This window comes from Engystomops pustulosus, chromosome 8 (assembly GCF_040894005.1).
Source record: "Engystomops pustulosus chromosome 8, aEngPut4.maternal, whole genome shotgun sequence".
In the NCBI taxonomy this organism is placed as follows: domain Eukaryota; kingdom Metazoa; phylum Chordata; class Amphibia; order Anura; family Leptodactylidae; genus Engystomops; species Engystomops pustulosus.
The window spans coordinates 90,440,452-90,460,054 of record NC_092418.1 but is presented as its reverse complement, the minus strand read 5'-3'; the positions used below and the strand labels follow the sequence as shown (position 1 = coordinate 90,460,054).

At 41.0% G+C, this 19,603-nt stretch overlaps 1 protein-coding gene across 6 annotated transcripts in view; it reads left to right on the top strand.

Moving 5' to 3' along the window:
• Positions 1–19,603, top strand: part of RAPGEF4 (Rap guanine nucleotide exchange factor 4) — a 200,012-nt gene that overhangs the window by 176,668 nt on the left and 3,741 nt on the right. For 5 of the 6 annotated variants that reach the window (XM_072121709.1, XM_072121708.1, XM_072121707.1 and 2 more), the window contains 8 exons: positions 2,101–2,247; positions 4,852–4,949; positions 5,059–5,184; positions 5,738–5,916; positions 7,637–7,727; positions 12,074–12,124; positions 13,364–13,451; positions 16,012–16,076. In XM_072121709.1, the coding sequence (XP_071977810.1) occupies positions 2,101–2,247; positions 4,852–4,949; positions 5,059–5,184; positions 5,738–5,916; positions 7,637–7,727; positions 12,074–12,124; positions 13,364–13,451; positions 16,012–16,076 (845 nt within the window). Of the gene's footprint in view, positions 1–2,100; positions 2,248–4,851; positions 4,950–5,058; positions 5,185–5,737; positions 5,917–7,636; positions 7,728–12,073; positions 12,125–13,363; positions 13,452–16,011; positions 16,077–19,603 lie in introns of those variants that run through there. The other variant, XM_072121712.1, reaches the window with a different exon arrangement.

Sequence of the window (19,603 nt, the reverse complement as noted above, 5' to 3'; positions counted from 1 at the left end):
GGATGATGGGAGTAGTACAAGCTGTGTAGTGTAATACAGTCAATGGAGGATGTTCATAGGCTGCAGGGAGACTTGGACAAACTCAGTGTTTGGTCATCCACTTGGCAAATGAGGTTTAATGTGGATAAATGTAAGGTTATGCACCTGGGGGCTAATAATCCACAGGCAACATATGTCCTTGGGGGAGCAAATCTGGGAGAGTCCCTTGTTGAGAAGGACCTGGGGGTACTAGTAGATCAGAAATTAAATAACAACACAATGTCAATCAGCTGCCTCTAAAGCCAGTAGGATCTTGTCATGTATCAAAACTGGTCTGGACTCTCGGCATAAGGATGTAATATTACCACTGTACAAGGCATTGGTTCGGCCTCACCTGGAATGTGCTGTCCACTTCTGGGCATCGGTCCATAAAAAGGAGGCCCTGGAGCTGGGAAGGGTACAACAAAAAGCCACCATAATAATAAGGGGTATGGAGGGTCTCAGTTATGAGGAAAGATTAAAACAACTAGATTTAATTAGTTTTGAAATAGACAACTAAAAGGGCACATGATTAATTTATATAAATAAATGAGTAGCCCATACATAAAATATGGTGGAAAGTTGCTCCATATTAAATCAAATCAAAAAACAAGGGGGCACTGGACAAGGATTAATCACCAGAGGCGACAGGGCTTCTTTTACGATGAGAACTGTCAATCTGTGGAATAGCCTGTCTCAGGCTCTGGTCACAGCAGGGACAGCAGAGAGCTTCAAGAAGGGTCTAGATGCCTTTTTACATCTAAATAACATTGACGGTTATGTTATATAGAATTGTTTCCCTTATATCCCTTCCTAATCCCCTCCCTTTCTTGGTTGAACATGTGTCTTTTTTCAAACGTATGAACTATATAGCTATGTAACCTTATATTGTCTATAACTAGAATAGAGACCTCATTCTGCTATGGTGTAATTCAGAGCTGAGAGCACAGCAGTGTAAGGACAATCTTCGGTGGACTTGGAGAAACCGAAATCTAGAAATATTTTATGTTGATACCAACAACTCACAAAGGTGTCCAGAGCCAACACCAAACATACTACACCTTTGTATTGTCAAAACATAGATTTCTTAGCTATGCAAGGCATAAACTTTTAACTTAAAGCTTTTATAACTCTTTTATTACAATTTTTGGTTTACTTTTATGGGAAATTTTGCTCTAATATTTATCTGCTACATAGATGCAGCATATTTAAAGGGATGGCTCCTTTCTTCCAAAAATAGCTCCTCCCCTGTCCATGGGTAGTGAGTTGTATTGCAACTAAGCTTCATTTATTTCTATATAGCTGAGCTGCAATACCTGTACAAACTGTAGTCAGGTGTGGCGCTGTTTTGGGGAAAAAAAGGGGAATTGTTTTTCCACTATCCCTTTAAGGAATGAAACTAAAATGAAATACATTCTATCATAGATTACGTTTAAACCTGACGTGTAGCAATATGCAAAAATGAACTAAAATGTAACAATAGAAGTTCATATTACTCTGTGCACATAAAAATACATTTTGGGCAGCACGGTGACTTTCCCCTGATGGGATTTAAACTATGGGGCTTATTTACTAAGGGTCCGCGGCCACACTTTCATCAAATTTTCCGACGTTTTCTGGGTTTGCTCCACTGTGACAGGTATTTAACTGGGGATTGAGTCACACCTGATCGTTTTTGCCGCAGATGCGACGGCTTTCATTTACATGCACCATGAAGAAGAAGTTGAACTCCGTCGGACCTGAGCGGGGAAGCGACACGTGCAGGATATTGGGTGCACGATATTGTGCACAGCCCATTCTCGTCGGACAATACACTTTTGGGAAACGTAATTGTGCCCATATGTATTTTTCCTGAGCTTCTTAAGTGCCATAATTTTTAATGCATTCCAAAAAAAAGTTCTATTTTTATTATTTGGTTACTTATAAAACTGATGACATAGATTGTTGAATGGCAGCACTTTGTACCGCACCACAGAATTTTCAGGTGCCATCTAAGTAGAACATACTTTATTGCTTTTAGGTTCTACATATACAGTATCATGTGTTGTTATTGCATCTTATGTTAGTATTTTATCTCCCCAGTCCTATTTAAGGTGTACTGCATTGATCACACTTACACCACCATCCGTGTACAAGTATCGGCCTCGGTGAAGGAAGTGCTGTCTGCTGTAGCGGATAAACTGGGCTCCGGAGAATCCTTGATACTTGTGAAGATCAGTTCTGCGGGAGGTACTGTTTGACTATCATTCCCGTCTCTCTTAGAAAATAATTTTAAAACTCAAGGTTAAACACACAAATAGCAATGGTTTTATCAAAGCGTTTTGGGATAATTTCAGTTGATTACAAACAACAGTCCGATCCCCTGCTGAGTAAATAGGCCAAGCTGGGTGCTGGAAGTAGGTCTTTGCTGAAGACGGCTACAGTGCCGCCTTACAGGGTAACAGAGTTGCCATTTCCCAAAATATGAGTAAAATGATCAGCTAGCGGCGTGCAGGAAAACGACTCACTTTACACAAATGGCCCTTCACAGCGCTCCGTGTCCTTGTCTTGTTACTGAGAAAACAGCGCAAGAAACTGGCTAACAAATAAGGATACAGAGCTCATTGATCTGTATCTGGTCAGTGGTGATCGGGCTCCCAGAACTGCCCTCACCAGAAACTTTGTAGAGGACTTCTTTCCAAAACTCTCACTCCAAAACATCAACACTCTTCATATTATGTAAAAAGTCAGAGGCAACTCATTTACCTGAAAGAACCGGAGGCCACTAATTGTATTGTGTATTGTGAACTTGATGGGAGGTGTATGTGCTGCAGCAGATAAAATATATGTATACATGGATATAAGATAGGTCTGTGATATAGGAGGTAGGTGGATGATAGATGGATGGATAGATAGATAGATAGAATTGGATAGGTGGCTAGATAGATGGATGGATAGATAATATGAGATAGATTGATAGATAGATAATATGAGATAGATGAATAGATAGATAGATAATATTAGATAGATAGATGTATAGATAACTTTTAGACAAAGTGGTACCATGGAAAAAACTAAAAGTGGGGCCCAAAAATAGAACTATTTTATGAACAGTCACATTCAGTAAGAGGCTCCTTTATCCCTGCACAATAATAACACTTTGTAGTTACACACAGTATCAAGGTAAATAATGTGTAATATGGGGCTGTAGGAGAATGTTATAGGAGAGACACATATGATAGGTAGATGGATGATAGAAGATAAATATGAAAGATGATATAGGTTTATAGAGAGATGATAGATTTATAGATGCATAAATATAAAGTAGATTATATATAGCTAGATGGATGATAGAAGAGAGATAGATATAAGCTGTATTTTATGTTATATGAGGATAAAGCATGAGATATGTCTGGATGCAACTTACACACGTCTTTTACTTGATATCTGCTCTTTTGGGGATTAGTGGAAAACACATCCATTCATTAGTTGGCCATCTAACTAAAAATAGTAGAGGTACATCTACTGGGTCTGACCACCTGGGTCTGTAAGTCTGGATCAATTCAAGTAAAATGTTATATTTTTCACATTGAGTCTTTACAGTCTTAAAAAGTGCACAGTTTTGATTCACATACTCACTGTATATATTTGAGTATAAACCGCCTCGAGTATAAGCCAAGGTACCTCATATTACACAAAAAAACTGGCAAAACCTATTAACTTGAGTGTAAGCCTAGAGTGAAAATACATTGGTTACAGCCTCCAGCCACTATAAACCAACCCGCCCATGCCCTAGTATATAGCCATGCAGCCCATGCCTTCTAGTATATAGCTAGCCATCCCCCTGTCCCCCAGTATATAGCCAGCCCCCTGACCCGCAGTATACAACCAGCAAGCCTTTGACCCCTAGCACACAGCCAGCCAGCTCAGCCCCCTTGTATATAGTAAGCCATCACATGCCCCCCAGTATACAGCCAGCCATCCCATGCCCCCAGTATACATCCAGCCTATCCCCCCTTGTATACAGCCAGCCAGCCCCTTCCCCCAGTATATTGCCAGCAGCACATGCCTCCAGTATATAGTCAGACCACTGCCCCCAGTATATAGCCAGCAGACCCTGCCCCTAGTACAGTGATGGTGAACCTTTTACAGACCGAGTGCCCAAACTACAACCAAAATCCACTTATTTACTGTGAAGTGCCGGCATGGAATTTTATACAGTAACTTATTGCTACCTGTTCTTCCACATCTTTCAATTGTATCGGCCGCCTATTGCCGCTAATACAGTTGAAAGAAGGAAGGCAAATTCAAACTATCATTGTAGCTTCTCTCCAGGGTCTCTCTGTACAGGATGAATGGTGGGTCCTGCAGGAGGACCTCCAAAGACAATGCAGTTCTCTCAACATCTTCTTACTTTCCTTGCAGTTCCAAACCACCAGTAAAGTTTTGCTTTAAAGTGCGCTGAGAGCAGCATCTCTTAAGTTGCTTGGGACTGCAGGAATATTCGGTGGATTTGGTCCTGTTTGGTGAACTCTATCCTTGGATGATGGCCTGAGTGCCCACAGAAAGGGCTCTGAGTGCCACCTCTGGCACCCGTGCCATAGGTTCGCCACCACTGCCCTAGTATATAGCGAGCAGTCCCTGCCCGAGGAATGCCCAGCCTAAAAGAAAAAAAAAACAAACTCTATAGTCACCTTTCCAATGCCCCCCGCAGGAAGAAGACTTGCGGGGGCGTCGGAAAGCTAATTACAGAGTTTTTTTTTTCTAATAGACTTGGCTTATACTGGAGTATATATGGTACATTGTGTATGAGTGGACTGTACATTTTTATTCTCTCTTTTCTTTTACTACCAGAAAAAGTCGTCCTGAAACCAAATGACGTCTCTGTGTTTACATCTCTCACGGTTAATGGTCGGCTCTTTGCCTGTCGTCGAGATCAGTTTGATTCTTTGGTAGGCATTTATTTATCCAGGACTTAAGAATTTTTTTTAATAATACTGTCAATTGTGTCTTAGTGGTCACTTATAAATTTATCAATAATGTTGCTTTTGTGTGATTTAGACACCACTTCCAGAGCAGGAGGGGCCATCTGCCGGGACTATGTCAACGTTTGAACTTATGAGTTCGAAGGACCTGGCTTATCAGATGACAATCCACGACTGGGACCTCTTCAACTGTGTTCACGAGGTTTGTAGATCAGTTTATTACATGTTTTCTGTACTGTTTATTAGATTTTTACTATAAAGTTTTATTTACTGAAACATGTTAAGCAAAGTAAACAATGGGCATTTGTGGTGGAGATTAGGGGTGAGATTTCACAGAAAAGGGTTTAGAATTTAGAAATACGTATCACACTGTAACTGAGGGAACTCGTAGTTTAGTGGAGTAAAACCTGGTGACAGGTTCTCTTTGAGGCTCGTTCTATGGGAATTTTAGGGGTTGTACACAAATACCCAACACCTTTTAAATCACATCCCCTGGAGAAGTCAGCTGATTACCTCCGGATTCCAGAACCAGCGACTAAAAAGAGCCTTTTCAGATTTTGTGGCAGGGAGACACCTTCTCTACAGCTGATGCCATTATTTTGGCCCTGGCTCTGTAACAGTATTTTGGGTAACATTTCAATTTTGCTAATACTTTATGTGTGACGTTTCAATTTTTTACATCTAGAATCTTCACATAATAATAACTTGTAATAACCTATGGAAGTGAGTCCAAATTAACCATTTCCTCTCCGCAGCTGGAGCTGATCTATCACACCTTCGGAAGGCACAATTTTAAGAAGACAACGGCCAATTTGGACCTCTTCCTGAGACGTTTCAACGAAATCCAATTCTGGGTTGTGACTGAAATTTGCCTGTGCCCCCAGCTCAGCAAGCGCGTGCAACTCCTGAAGAAATTTATTAAAATTGCAGCCCAGTAAGTCCTTTTTATGGCAATTTCCAAAAGGGTATGAAAAAAAAAATGGATGTGTAGGGGGTATTTTTTATATTTTTAATGGATTTAGTTTTTTTTTGTGCATTACAGCACTTATTTTTCCCTCTATTCTAGAGATACTTTTTAATAAAGATATAATGCAAAGTGATTTTTTTTTTTCCAACAGCTTCTAAAATTGTTTCTGTTTAGATGGGGACTGAAGGCTTATCCACAGTAGGCCAGCAGCATGACCTCTGACAGCCCGGTACTGCTCTCCTATGGCTTGTCTATTTAAGCCCGCTGGTTAGCAGGCTGCCTTTTTTCTTCTCAAAATCTTTTTTTTTTCTCCCTTTCAGAAATTGCATTTAAAAAAAAAACGCTAAAGGTGTTTTTTCTTCTACCGTTTACAGCCTCAAAAAGCAGCAGGGCACTAAAAAAGAAACAAAAATCCTTTAAAGACATAAATTTTCAAAATGTGTTTCACGCTCCGCGGCGGGATGCAGGGGGGAAAAATACTTAATTACGACCAATTAAAAATATAACAATCTCCAAAGACAATGGAATTGCGAAAAAAAAAACTGAAATGTGAAAGTGCAGGGCAAACAAAAAGACAGAGCGCTAAGTGCAGCAGCCCAGTAAGTCTGGCGAAAGTCATGATTTTATCCTGCTAATGTGCTTAATTTAGTCTTATATGAAGGCAACTGTTTACTCTTATTTTACTCGACCTTACACAAGGCTAAACACAAGGTTAAGTGTACCTTTTAGCGCTGGGGCTCCCACCGAGAGTTCCAAGGAACAAATTTAAGGAGACAAAAGCCAACTTTGGCATAAATCAACCCCTATTTCAACATCACTTCTCTTAAAGTGACCTTACACAGGATACTTCTCTACAGCAAGGCTGTAATTTACAGAAGCGTGCTTCAAAAAAAGGCAACTTTCAATTGATTCAATTGATTATGTACATTTTTTCATATTTTTTGAAAAATTTTTGACATTAAAATACCCCGAATAACTAAGTCATAATACTTTAAAAGGGTTGTTCAGGAATTAACATCAATGACCAATCCTATGGATAGGCCATTAAAGGTGCTGTAGCTACACTGTTGCAGGCACATCTCTTGTTTAATCCCTGTGCTGCATGGTTTTGCTGAAAAAAACAATTATAACAGTCAGAACCTTGGGAAAGCTGGGTGTCTAAATAAACACATTACACATGGAGCTTCCTGAACTATCCAGATAGGACTAATTAACCGGAGCTGGATGACTCCTACACAGCAGCTGGGAGATGGTGCAGCAATTGATTACTTCTGCCTCTCAGAATAATAAATAAGATAACACAGGGATTACATCATCCTCTGAGCAATGCATAACTAATGTGAAAGGAAAAGCGCTGATCCAGGCAAAGGAGTGGCAGAGCTTCATTTTCATAATTTTATAATTGTTTTTTCAGCAAAACCACTCAGCTCAGGGATTAAACAAGATATGTTTATGTATCAGTGTAGCTAGAGCATTCTCAAGGTATGTTTGCTTCATAATGCATCAAATCAAATGGTAGTTTCCTTTAATGTCTCAATCGTGGGGGTCCAACACCTAAAATAATGTCCTCTTTTGCCCAAAATAAGGTTTTTAGCAATAGACGATTGTAGCCTCAGTTCAGTGTTGGAAATCCTCCTTAATATGTGATTTTGAAGGAATCCAGTGTTATTTTTTATTTTCCTTTCAGCTGCAAGGAGTACAAAAATCTGAACTCTTTCTTCGCCATTGTTATGGGGCTGAGTAATGTAGCGGTGAGCCGAATGTCATTAACATGGGAGGTGAGTACATGTGGCTTCTGGATCTTGATCTCAAAGAAAAAGAGGAAAATAGATTTTTTATGAAAGAGGAATAATATGTGTAAAATCCATTTGTCGAAAAAAAAAAATTACGCTAAAATTGTGTCCATTGCATGAGATGGGAAAAGCAGGCTGATATAATCATTTGCTGAAGGAAAGTTAAAGGAGAAGTGTTCTACAGTATAGACTACAGTAGGTGCTTGTATGTATCGCTGTGGTTGGAAGAGCATTTTTATTATTGTACTGTCTTGGGAGTTTTGAGAATTGGACATCATCATTGTGATTGCTGGGGTCAAAGCTGAATCAATTTGTGGAAGCCACATTAGAAAATCTCTGTTCATATATCCTGTTAGGAAAGTCTCCTCTATTAGAAGTGGAACCTCATCCTTTGGTCAGAGCGGGGACTAGTATCATAAAGGGGGTCATTTATCTTTTCGCTGTGTTGTGTTGTTAGTTTTTGCCCGTCTTTTTCACCTCTGAGCACCTTCTCATTTATTATTTTGTCTTTTAGTTGGTGTTAAATTTGTTTATTTAGTTAGGGGATGTTTTTTGCAACTTTTTAATGAAATGTCTCAAAAAAGTTGCTTCTTTCTGTTTTCTAAGTATTGTTTCGGCCAGAGTTTTTTGCACCAAAAAAATGTTGCCATTTGAAAAGATAAATGCAATTTGTGGCATTTAGCACAACTGGAATAGAAGATAAATGCATCTTACTGACCATAAACTTAGGTGCCCATTTCGAAAAGGTGAGAAAATTGCAATGCGCCAAAAAGGTGCAGAAAAAAAGAAAGAAAAATAAAGATAGATGACCCCTAATGAGTCTCTTGTTCTGGAGGACCTGTCCTGTCCTCCATTAAACAAACAGTCAAGTCATTTGAATGGACTTTGTGTAATACTTCATTTTGCCTGTGGAGGTGCTGCAGGGAAAGTGGATATTTATTGCCAGGATTTCCCTCAGCCTACAGTTTGCTGGGAACATTTTGGTCAATTCACTAGCAAAAAGGGGCGTAAAATCCAAGCGACTTTAGCTATTAGACCATAAATGATGTCAGCATAAATTTATTTCAGGGGCATTCATTTATAGTACTGGTAAAAGGATAGAGTCAGCGCATGCAGTCACCTGCTTATTACCTATGAAGTGGGGTCAGGGACCCGAGGCACAGTACTGTGACTTTCTTCTCCAGGCGATGGCAGAGATCTCTCTTATTAAAGCCATCGCCTGCAACTTATCAAAGATCTTCATCCCTAAACTTACATTTTCTGTGGGTATCCCCCTTTAATAGATCTAGTCACACATCGGCAATAGGTTAAAGTATGTGGAGAATAGGAGAATGAATATGTGCAGTTTTATCTCTTCAGAACTGCGCTCCTTACCAGCGGGAACATCCGGTAGGCTGAACCTAGACACCCCGGCTCTTGATATTCCTCTCATCTGCATGAAAACAGCTTTTTATAATTGATTCCTTGCAGAATAATATGAGCCGAATCCGATTTGCTTGCCTGTCATTTTTTATCTTCCCCCTAGTTCGGAGATGCCATATTTTCCTGGATCTGCTCTCTAATCATTTGCACTAGTTTTCATTCCCCAATTATTGCTCAGACAATTTAGATGGGGAAATGTTTACTGATCGCACTGATTGTTGCTCATAAGTCATAATGCCAATGTGATTAGTATTTCAATGTTTTCACAGTTGGCTTGTGAATATTACAATGCAATTACCATTGACAGATGCATACGCATAAAGAGCGCTATTTTTTTTTTTCTGCACTTGGCAAATCAGAAAATAATAATTGTGTTTTGTTTATGGCACAAGTTAGTTACAGCAACAAGGTTACAAAATAGAAATATTAACCGTACGTTAAGTGCGCCAATTTATCTTCGGGGAGAAAGACTGTTTAAGTCACGCATCAACATTTTATTCTGCAGAGAGAACCACACAGGTCTACAGCTACTTAAAGAAACAGGACATGTAGAAAGACGGGTGGCTTTGTGGAATCAAATTGTACTTTAAAGAGAACCTGTCATCAGAAATTGGCTTAATAAAACCACTAGTAATGTGTTGTCAAGCAGCTGAGCAGCTTCGAGATGATGTTTCTTTCATGGCCTGGTGTGGTGGCATCATCCAGAAAATCCACTTTGAAGTGAGGCGTAAATTGCTTTTATGAAGTCAAGGAGGTGGAGAGTTTAACACTGAAGTCAAGCTTTCCCTGCCTTAAAACACCTCCATCTCTGTAATTATGGTTCTGTGTCCAGGGACATCATTGATCACATCTCTTGAAATCTGAAACATTGGGGCTCATTTACTAAGGGCTCCGCGGGCGCACTTTCGCCGGGTTACCCGAATTTTTCTGTTTTGCGCCGAATTCCGTAGGGATTTTGGCACACGCGAACGGATTTTGGCGCAATCGCGCCGGCTTTCACGTGGCAAAAATCAGGGGCGTGGCCATTGGACAACCCGACGGATTCGGGAAACCCGCAGAATTTTAAAAAACTAAAAGTGTTGCAAGATCAAGCACTTACATGCACCGGGTAGAAGCAGGTGAACTCCTGCGGACCACGGCACAGCAGCGACGCCTACAGGATAAATAAATAAGCCCCATTATGTCAATCACATGGGCGGTGGTGTTCAGAGGCAGAGAGAGCTTGACTTCAGTGTTAAACTCTCCACCTCCCTGACCTTATACAACCATTAAACATCTCACTTCAAAGTTGATTTTCTAGACGATTCCACCAAGCTGGGCAATGAAAGAAACATGATCTAGAAGCTGTTCAGCTGCTTGACAATATACTGGAGGTTCATAAGGCCAATTTCTGATGACAGGTTCCCTTCAAAGTCAGACAGATATGAGAAAAGTCGGCTTTTATGTGTAATGGGGCCTCACAACTCTAACCATGCTCTGATCCCTCTCTCCCACGAGGTCTGAGGTATCAGCTTATTCCTTTGTACCTACCGAAAACACATGTATCCTTGACCATACAAAAAGTTGTGGTGTATGAGGAAAGCAGGGAAATAACTGTGCTCTGAGAAACTTACCCACAGCTATTGAAGGTTTATAGGCATCTTAACCCCTATTAAAATTAGATAAGGTAGAAGAGCGTTTGCATTATTTGCTTTCCAGTGTGCATATCTCCCAACTTTCGTGCTGGAGAGAGGGAAAAAAGGGTGAAGCACCTCGCTCCATTCCACCACTTCATATTGCTACACTGTTTATACCCTCTGTATAATGACCCCCCCAACACTGTATAATCTACTCTTCCTAGGAGGCCCCACTATGTATTATACCCTCTTTCCTATGGCCAACCCTCCCTCTCTGCTAATCCTCGCATTGTGGCCCCCTCTCTGCTTCCCTTCACATTGTGGCCACCCTATTGTTAATAATAATGAAAAAAAATTTAGGAATTCAACGACTCACCTTTCCCTGCTCCACTGCAGCAGTCCCGCTCCTTCCTCTGCCTCAGCTATGTGCAGCTCTGAAGCTGGGAAGCGCGATGATGTTATCATATTGCGCCTGCAGTCTCCCTTAATCTCCATTAAACCCTCTCAGCTATGAAATGTCCTTTCAAGAATTCCATTTTTTATGTGACATCTTGAATGTTCACAGTTTAAAAAAATCTTCTCCAAAGTCATATCGCAAATGAGCAGAGAAGAGTCATATTTGCAAGTGATAAGTCAAGTTTAGAGGCTGCAGAGGGAGTGTCGTCTCAGACGACACAGTCTTAACTTCTATCGGGCTAAGAATCAATCTTTAGGTGTCATATTTAAGATAAGAATCTCATCTTTCTGGCTTGCGGTGGTATAAGCTACAGAGCCGGAGATCACAGAACCACAAGAATGCAATTTGAAAGATGAGATTCTTATCTTTAATATGACACACAGAGCATGATTGTAGGTGTAATAGAACCTAACATAGGGGTGTCTGAGGTGACGCTCCCTTGCTGTTTCTAAACTTGACTTATCTCTGCCAAAACCTGACTCTGACTCTTGAAAGTAAATAGAAAAAATTTCACATGAAAGAGGGGATTCTAAAAAATACATGTCATACACTACCTGAGGGGGCTGGTAGTTTAATAGGGTAAATCTGGTGACATGTTCACTTAAAGCAAACTTCTGCCCAGACAATATATTAGGTATTATTAGTCAAAATACCAACTGGTGCCCATTTTTCTCCATCTATTATACAGAATGTTTGGAAATCTGCTGTTCATCTGCAGTAAAATCCATGTGTCTTTTCTGTTGAAAATTCGCCAAAGAAACCACAATGTGTCAACCGACTTTTATCTTCTATTAACATTGTCCATTCTGTTAACCGTGGATAATTGTGTCTTTTAGAAACTTCCAAGCAAGTTCAAAAAGATCTATGCGGAGTTTGAGAATTTAATGGTAAGTATTGTGTGGCATAGTATTAATGGGGGATACTTGAGTGAGAAATCAGTGACATGAATACTTAAGCCTATATAAACAAGGCTGGAAACATGATCATCTAATACAAGCGGTCCCTGACTTAAAGGAAACCTACCACTTGAAGTGGCAGGTTTCAGAAGAAAACACCGAGCACCAGCTCAGGCTGAGCTGGTGCCGGTGCTTATTTTTGTTGGTACGCGCTCGGCGCTTACCATGCGCGCGACCGTGCACACGGCTACATAGGAAGTGAAGGAGAGCCGCGCGCATGGTAAGCGCCGAGCGCGTACCTCCCTGCGCCGGCTATACAGTTTAAAAAGTGTTTTAAACCGCGATACTGCGGTTTAAAACACTAACAAAAATAAGCTCCGGCACCAGCTCAGCCTGAGCTGGTGCTCGGTGTTTTCTTCTGAAACCTGCCACTTCAAGTGGTAGGTTTCCTTTAAAGACACCCGACTTACAGATAACCCCTAGTTATAGACGGACTTCTGTGCCCCCTGTGACCTCTGGTGAAGCTCTCTGGGTTCTTTACTTTAGTCCCAGACTGCAATGATCAGCTGTAAGGTGTCTGTAATAAAGTTTTATTGATCCTTGGTCCTTTCACAGCACAACATTTTGAAAATCCAATTGTTACAGGGACCCCAAAACATTTTGTTTGGAGTTACAATTAGAAAAAATATTTAGTTCTGACTTACATACACATTTAACTTAAGAACAAACCTAAAGAACCTATATTGTACATAACCTGGGGACTGCTTAGATAAGACACCTAATAAACTGCTTCTCCCTCTGCTTCCCAAGGAAGGTGACCATACTCTTTACTCTTCAGCTACCACCAACACTTAGACCCTACTTGATTCCCCTCTGATATAAAATGTTGGGATAAAGAACATCCAAGAATCGCACATGTCCAATAACTTATATTAGGGGGTATGAGATATTCTCAGGGGTCTGGCAATGGTTTATTTCCATGGTCCCTATTGAGAACACAAGGACACTTGACCAAGAAAGTGTTTGTGGGTCTGGAGGAAGAGTTGGCGGCTATGTAAGGGGTATGCTCACCAATGGACATTGTGAGTACAGGCCTCTTACTAACTGGTGAGCTGATGATGATCAAAGTAAAAAGAACATGTATTCAATGTCACAGCCAATGTTATAAGTCTTTACATATTGTTAGATCTGATGTAAAGGTGACTTTACCATTGTTTCTTTTTCTTGAAGGACCCGTCTCGAAATCATCGGGCCTACAGGCTGACCATAGCGAAGCTGGAGCCACCAATCATTCCCTTCACACCGTTACTCATTAAAGGTCATTTTTCATTCTAGTGTAATGTTGATACGGGTATATCGATGATTTCTTGTCAGTTACAGGGGAGATTCAGGTGTAATACATGTTTTTTTACCATGGCGTGACGCCAAATTATAACAAAATGTTATATTACATGCATTTAAAGCTCATCTTATAGCGCTAACATCACCCCACAAGGACACAGTAGTGAAATGCTGTTTATAAACCTTCTAGACATATTTTTGCTGTTTCTAAGAAATATGTCATTTTCGAAGGAAATTGCATTTTTATCTGTATGCAAATATGCTTCTCCGTGCACTAGAGGTGAGTCCTCATCTAACTATTAGTTATCTATTATATCTATCATCTGTCTCACAAATCCAAGGAATCCAAGAAGCAAAGCTCCAAAAAAGTAACCAAAAGTGAAAAGTGAAACTCATAACGTTTCAGCCCCTCCATGGAGCTGAAATGTAATAAATGGCTTTATGGAGGGGCTGAAAGTTTGTATGTTGCACATGGTTGGTGAATAAACCCTTCATACTTCATTGGAGCGCTGCTTCCTTGGATTCTATATTTCTGGCTTAAAGACACCTTTTATCCAGGGTTATATCTATCCAAACTATCTGTCTATATATATAGGTTCAGTGAAGAGGCAGCACTCCTTGTAGTGGTGAAAGGGGTGAAGCTTTATTCCATAAAAAGCGACGTTTCGGTTTACCGTTACACCTTTATCAAGCTCAGGTTATAGTCAAATCTCTTGAAGTCTGGTCATCCTTGGACCCATATAAAAAGGCTTGAGGGTACTTTCAGATGGCCAGGTGCTCGATCAGATCCGAGGCGAGCACAGGGTCGGGAGGGGGAGTGCTCTTCACCCCTCCTCCCTCCATAGGCAGATGAGCAGTTATTCGCTCAGTGACAAATCATGCGGTCAGATCACAGCCCCCATCATGGCCCGTCTGAATGAGCCCTAAGTTTGTATTTTGCTGAGCCTATCTACCTATTTATCCATCCAGTGTCAGACTGGGGCTCTTTGGACCCTCTAGTTCTCTGGTGGATCAGTCTGACTATCTATCTATTTAAAATGGAAAACAAGCAGCACTGCACAAAAAGAAAGGGCCAGTGTCATCCAAAATCCAGAAAGTCCACCAGTAGTACAAAGTAGAAATAACACGGTACTCCAATATAATGTGAAATTTTTACATAAAATTATTTATGTATTCACTCATGCAGTGACATTTCGGCTCTATACACAAGCTTGGGAAAAGCTCAGTGTGTATAGAGCCGAAACATCGCTGCATGTGTGAATACTAGAGATGAGCGAGTATACTCGTCCGAGCTTGATGCTCGTTCGAGTATTAGAGTACTCAAAACGGCTCGTTGCTCGGACGAGTATCTCGCCGGCTCAAGATCGAGCATTTACTTAACGAAACAGTGAAGAACAGTGAAGAATACAATTAAAACAGTGAACACAGGATCATTTAAGTGAAGAACACATTAAAAGAACACAGTGAAGAACACATTGCAGATGTTCCGTACATCTGCTAACTTATCCGAAGACACGAGCGCCGAACGGTGTTCTTCACAATAGTATGTGAAGAACATTGGGGCAAATTTACTTACCCGGTCCATTCGCGATCCAGCAGCGCGTTCTCTGTGGTGGATTCGGGCGATTCACTAAGGCAGTTCCTTCGACGTCCACCAGGTGTCGCTGCTGCGCTGAAGTCTGCCGAGGCCCGCCGGAGTTCACGATCCTATTTTTGGTGAAGGTAAGCGCGTGTCCAGCGACACTTTTTTTTTAAATGTGGAGGTTTCTCCGAATCCTTCGGTTTTTCGTTCGGCCACGCCCCCGAGTTCCGTCGCGTGCATGCCGGCAGCGATGCGCCACAATGCGATCGCGTGCGCCAAAAACCCGGGGCAATTCAGGAAAAATCGGCGCAAACCGGAAATATTCGGGTAACACGTCGGGAAAATGCGAATCGGACCCTCAGTAAATGACCCCTGTTATGTGTGAAGAACACATTGCAGATCTATGGAAATATCTGCAATGTGTTCTTCACACATATTGTTCTTCACATACTATTGTGTAGAACACCGTTCACAGAAAGTGCATTGTCCGCCGATCATGCACATCTGCCGCTATTCACTACGATCATGCACCTGATATCCTGCATGTTTCGCTTCCCCGCTCAGGTCCCCCGGAGTTCACCTTCTTCTTCTGGTGGATGTAAGTGCATTGTCTTGCAACACAATTGTAAATCTTAAATCCCACGCTCAGTCGGATCGTCCGACGGCCCGCCCCCCGATTCTCGTCGCATGAGAGCCAGCGCAGCTGCGCCACAAACTGATTGCGTGGGGCACAATCCCAGCGCAAACCCCTGTTAAATACCTGTGAAAGCTGCGCAAATCCCAAAACCGCCGAACAGTCCGACAAAAGTGCGATCCGCTACCCTCCGTAAATAAGCCCCAGTGTCTACTATCTCTATTTTATTTGTGCTATGAGAAAATTAAGTGCAAGTGTCATATTACTTTTGCGTAAATCTTGTGCACATCTTTTAACTATCTCCCTTTTCTGTTTTCACAGACATGACTTTCACTCATGAGGGGAATAAAACTTTTATCGACCATCTGATAAACTTTGAGAAAATGGTAGGTTATATTATGTGACGCCTGTGTGTAGATAATGTGACTTGTCTATCCAGTGCCCGCTGGAAGGTGGATTGTATAATTCCTGATATAATATAATGAAGCCGATGCCACCCGGGAGATTAACAATAAACAGCTTACACTAAGTACTGCCATATCAAGTATTTATTCCCAGATATCTGTCCTATCCCATCTGTGAGCCGCTCTCATTTGTAATGCTAAATCACAGTTTAAGGAAAGTCATTATGGAAATTATTTCTAATTGAAATATTTAACTTTAAACATGTCTTTAACCTCTCAGGCTCATTAAGTATAACACTGGTGTCTCGCATTGCTTTGTGTGGCAAGTCGTTCTGCAATAACTTGTGTTTTTAGACAATTGTTAAAAAATGTAGGTTTTTTTTGTTTTGTTTTTTTGTTTTATCCCCTGTCGATCCATTGATATTTCTAATTACCTTATTGCCAGGACTTATCCATCCAGAGATTTCTGTTATCTAAATAGGTTCAAAGTTCTAACCAGATTAATTTCTGAATATATCTTGATAGGATTAGAGTTTGTTTTACTAATGAGGAGGAACAAATCCACTGTATAGATTGCAACCACTAGGGGGAGCTCACTGTGTAGTACTTATACCTAAATAAAAGGGAATATCACATATCTGATACTCCAAAAAGTAACTGGTGAGGGAGGCCTAACCTTTATTTTATGTCTGTAACATGCTCATCAACTTGAAAGCTACCATCTTGGATAAAGGACAAGTTTATCTGATGGGAAGGTGGTTATCTAGCATATCTAAGATCGGTCCTGTCTTCTATGTGCTTTGTAGTGAATACAGGTAGCGACAGGGCTGCACACAAATCCTCAGGTCTTACCAATACAGCTCTGCTGGTGGTGCCCCCTATGGTGCGTTTTTTCCCTGAATCCATGGTACCTAAAGATGCCCCTGTTACAGTGTAAATCCTCAAAGTATAAATTGAAAATGTCTTGGCGGCCATAATGGGGGTCATTTACTAAGGGCCCGAATGGCGTTTTTCTGGCGGTTTACTCGAATTTTTTCCGTTTTGTGACGATTTTCCCTGAATTGCCCCAGGGTTTTGGCGCACGCAATCGGATTGTGGCGCCGGCGTGCAGGCAACGGAAATCGGGGGCGTGGGCGTACGAAAACTCGATGGATTCGGAAAAAACGCTGCATTAATAACTGAAAAAAAAAATTTTGAAAAATCTCAATTAAAATATAAATGTTTATACAAACAAACAATTTACACCACAGAATTATGCTGCCAAGTTATAACCATCAACTACCACTTCCGCAAAATCGGTAAAAAGTGTTCTGTAATATACACCCTTTTTGGTCTGGTCATTAAACGGTTTTAAAAAATCTGGCCTTGAATTGTCTTCTCAGTGGTGGATTATTGGTTTATCTTTATAATCTATCAGTCTTTGTTGTAATAGAAATCCACTATCCTTGCTTTGACCCCCTGCTGACACCATGATAGACCTAGGGGAAGATTTAAAATGCATTCTCCACCTGTTTTTTGTATGTAACATTCCTTTCACTGCTAGTTTGTAGGCTTTTCAGTGTGACAGGGTTTGCCAGGGTGGGCATGAACTTCCTGGTCCTCCATATTTATTGGAAAACCGGTAGAGACTATAGCTAAAATCCACGGCTCTCAGTAGATCCAGGACACCATACGTTCGGGAATGGGTGGGTGGGGATTTTAAAGGAAACCTCCCATCGGAGCTTGTAATTACAAATGGAGGTTAGTAAAGACATGACTAATCAAACTGAACTGGATCACTCATACACAGCAGCTGGGGCAGCAATTGATTATTCTGCCATCAGGCACAGCCCAGGGATTACATCATCTTCTACGGCAGAGAATAACTCATGCGCTAGGAGAAGCGCTGAAGTAGCCATAGACACAACAGAGCTTCATTATCATAATGTTATCATCTGTTTTACCAGAAAAACCACTCAGCACAGGGATTAACCAAGATATGATCCTGCTGGTGTTTATATTTGCAGTAGGTAGAGTTTAACCCCTTCCCGACGCGCGCCGGGTCCCGGTGCATGGAGAGGGCTCGCGGGCCGAGCCCTCTCCATAGCCGGTAAGTCTTTGCTGCATATTGCTAGCACTAGCATAGTGCTAGCACCGATCGCGGGTGCTTTCACCGCGATCGCCGCCGGCAATGCTGCCGGAGGCTTCAAAAAGATGGTGCATGTGTTATTTGGTTAGTTATTTTATTGTGCCATCATTTTGTACAACTGTAAGCATGTTAAATGCCACGTGCTATGTTAAGGTCACTATTTTGAAAAACCAAATAAAATATAAGATTTAAATAAAACACCAGTCTTAATAAATCCCCCTTCCCCCCTGGATTTATACATTGCTCTAATATGAGTAGGCGGAGCTTCTAGGGAAGGGTAGGAGCAACAGTCAGAACCAATGACGAGGCAGGAGGTGTGTCTACCAGAGACCTCCTGTAACTACATTGGAGTCATAAGATGGTCATAATGGTTATTATATATAGGGTTATAGGTCCTATGAAATGCATAAACCCGTGTTAGTAGGCAAGGAAAAGAAAATAATATATTAACAATTTCTATGCTGTATCCTTAAAATAGTTGAATGAGTAGGTCCTATGATGAGGCTTTTAGAAATGGTATACATTTCTTAACGGAGATACGTTTGCTATTCCAGCAAGTATTAAGCACTTTTCTATCTTGAGGCCATTTACAAGACTGAAGAATTCAGAGACACTTTACAACCAGGAGGCCAATGTATCTGATACATCCTTAGCGAGTTACTGAATATTTATAACAATTATGAGGTCATGTCATAGGCCTTAAGCATTGATGATCCTGTGCTGGGCCGCACAAGACTCCATGTAACCCGGGGGGGCAGGTTATAAATAGCCGCCTGATACCGACAGCTGCTGGAAATTGTAACAAGTAGTTATATAATATCTTATTATAATTAGCTGCGCGGAGAAAATAGAACAGAATGAAATTGAAAACTAGTAAGCGAGTAACACTTATGTCTAATTGTATGTTTCTAGGTCTTTCCTTACTAACATAGAACATTACTTTACCAATACTGACATTATCATTTAGGTCAAAGAAATATACAGGAAAATAGGACCAAAACCGGAGTCAAAATTGGAATCCTACCACAAAAGAATACTGTAATACATATTGACCAAAATGTTATATTTAACCCCTTAATGACTGCACGAATTGTGGTTTTACAGAGGTCATTAAAGGCACCTCTTCTGACGCAACACCTTTCCATGGTGCCGCGTCAGAAGACGTTTGCAGGACATGGGGTCCTGCGGGTGCCTGTAGTCACAACCTGAATCGGAAACACTCGAACAAGGACCACAGTGTCTAAGGGGCTGCAAGGGGTGCGCTAGTTCATGTAAATGTTGAATTTTTTAACAAAAGTTTGCAAGAAAAAAAAATAAAGAGCCTTCTGTTGAAATAAATGGTAAACAGATGAAAGGTGTTTTTTTCCGCTGATATATTCAG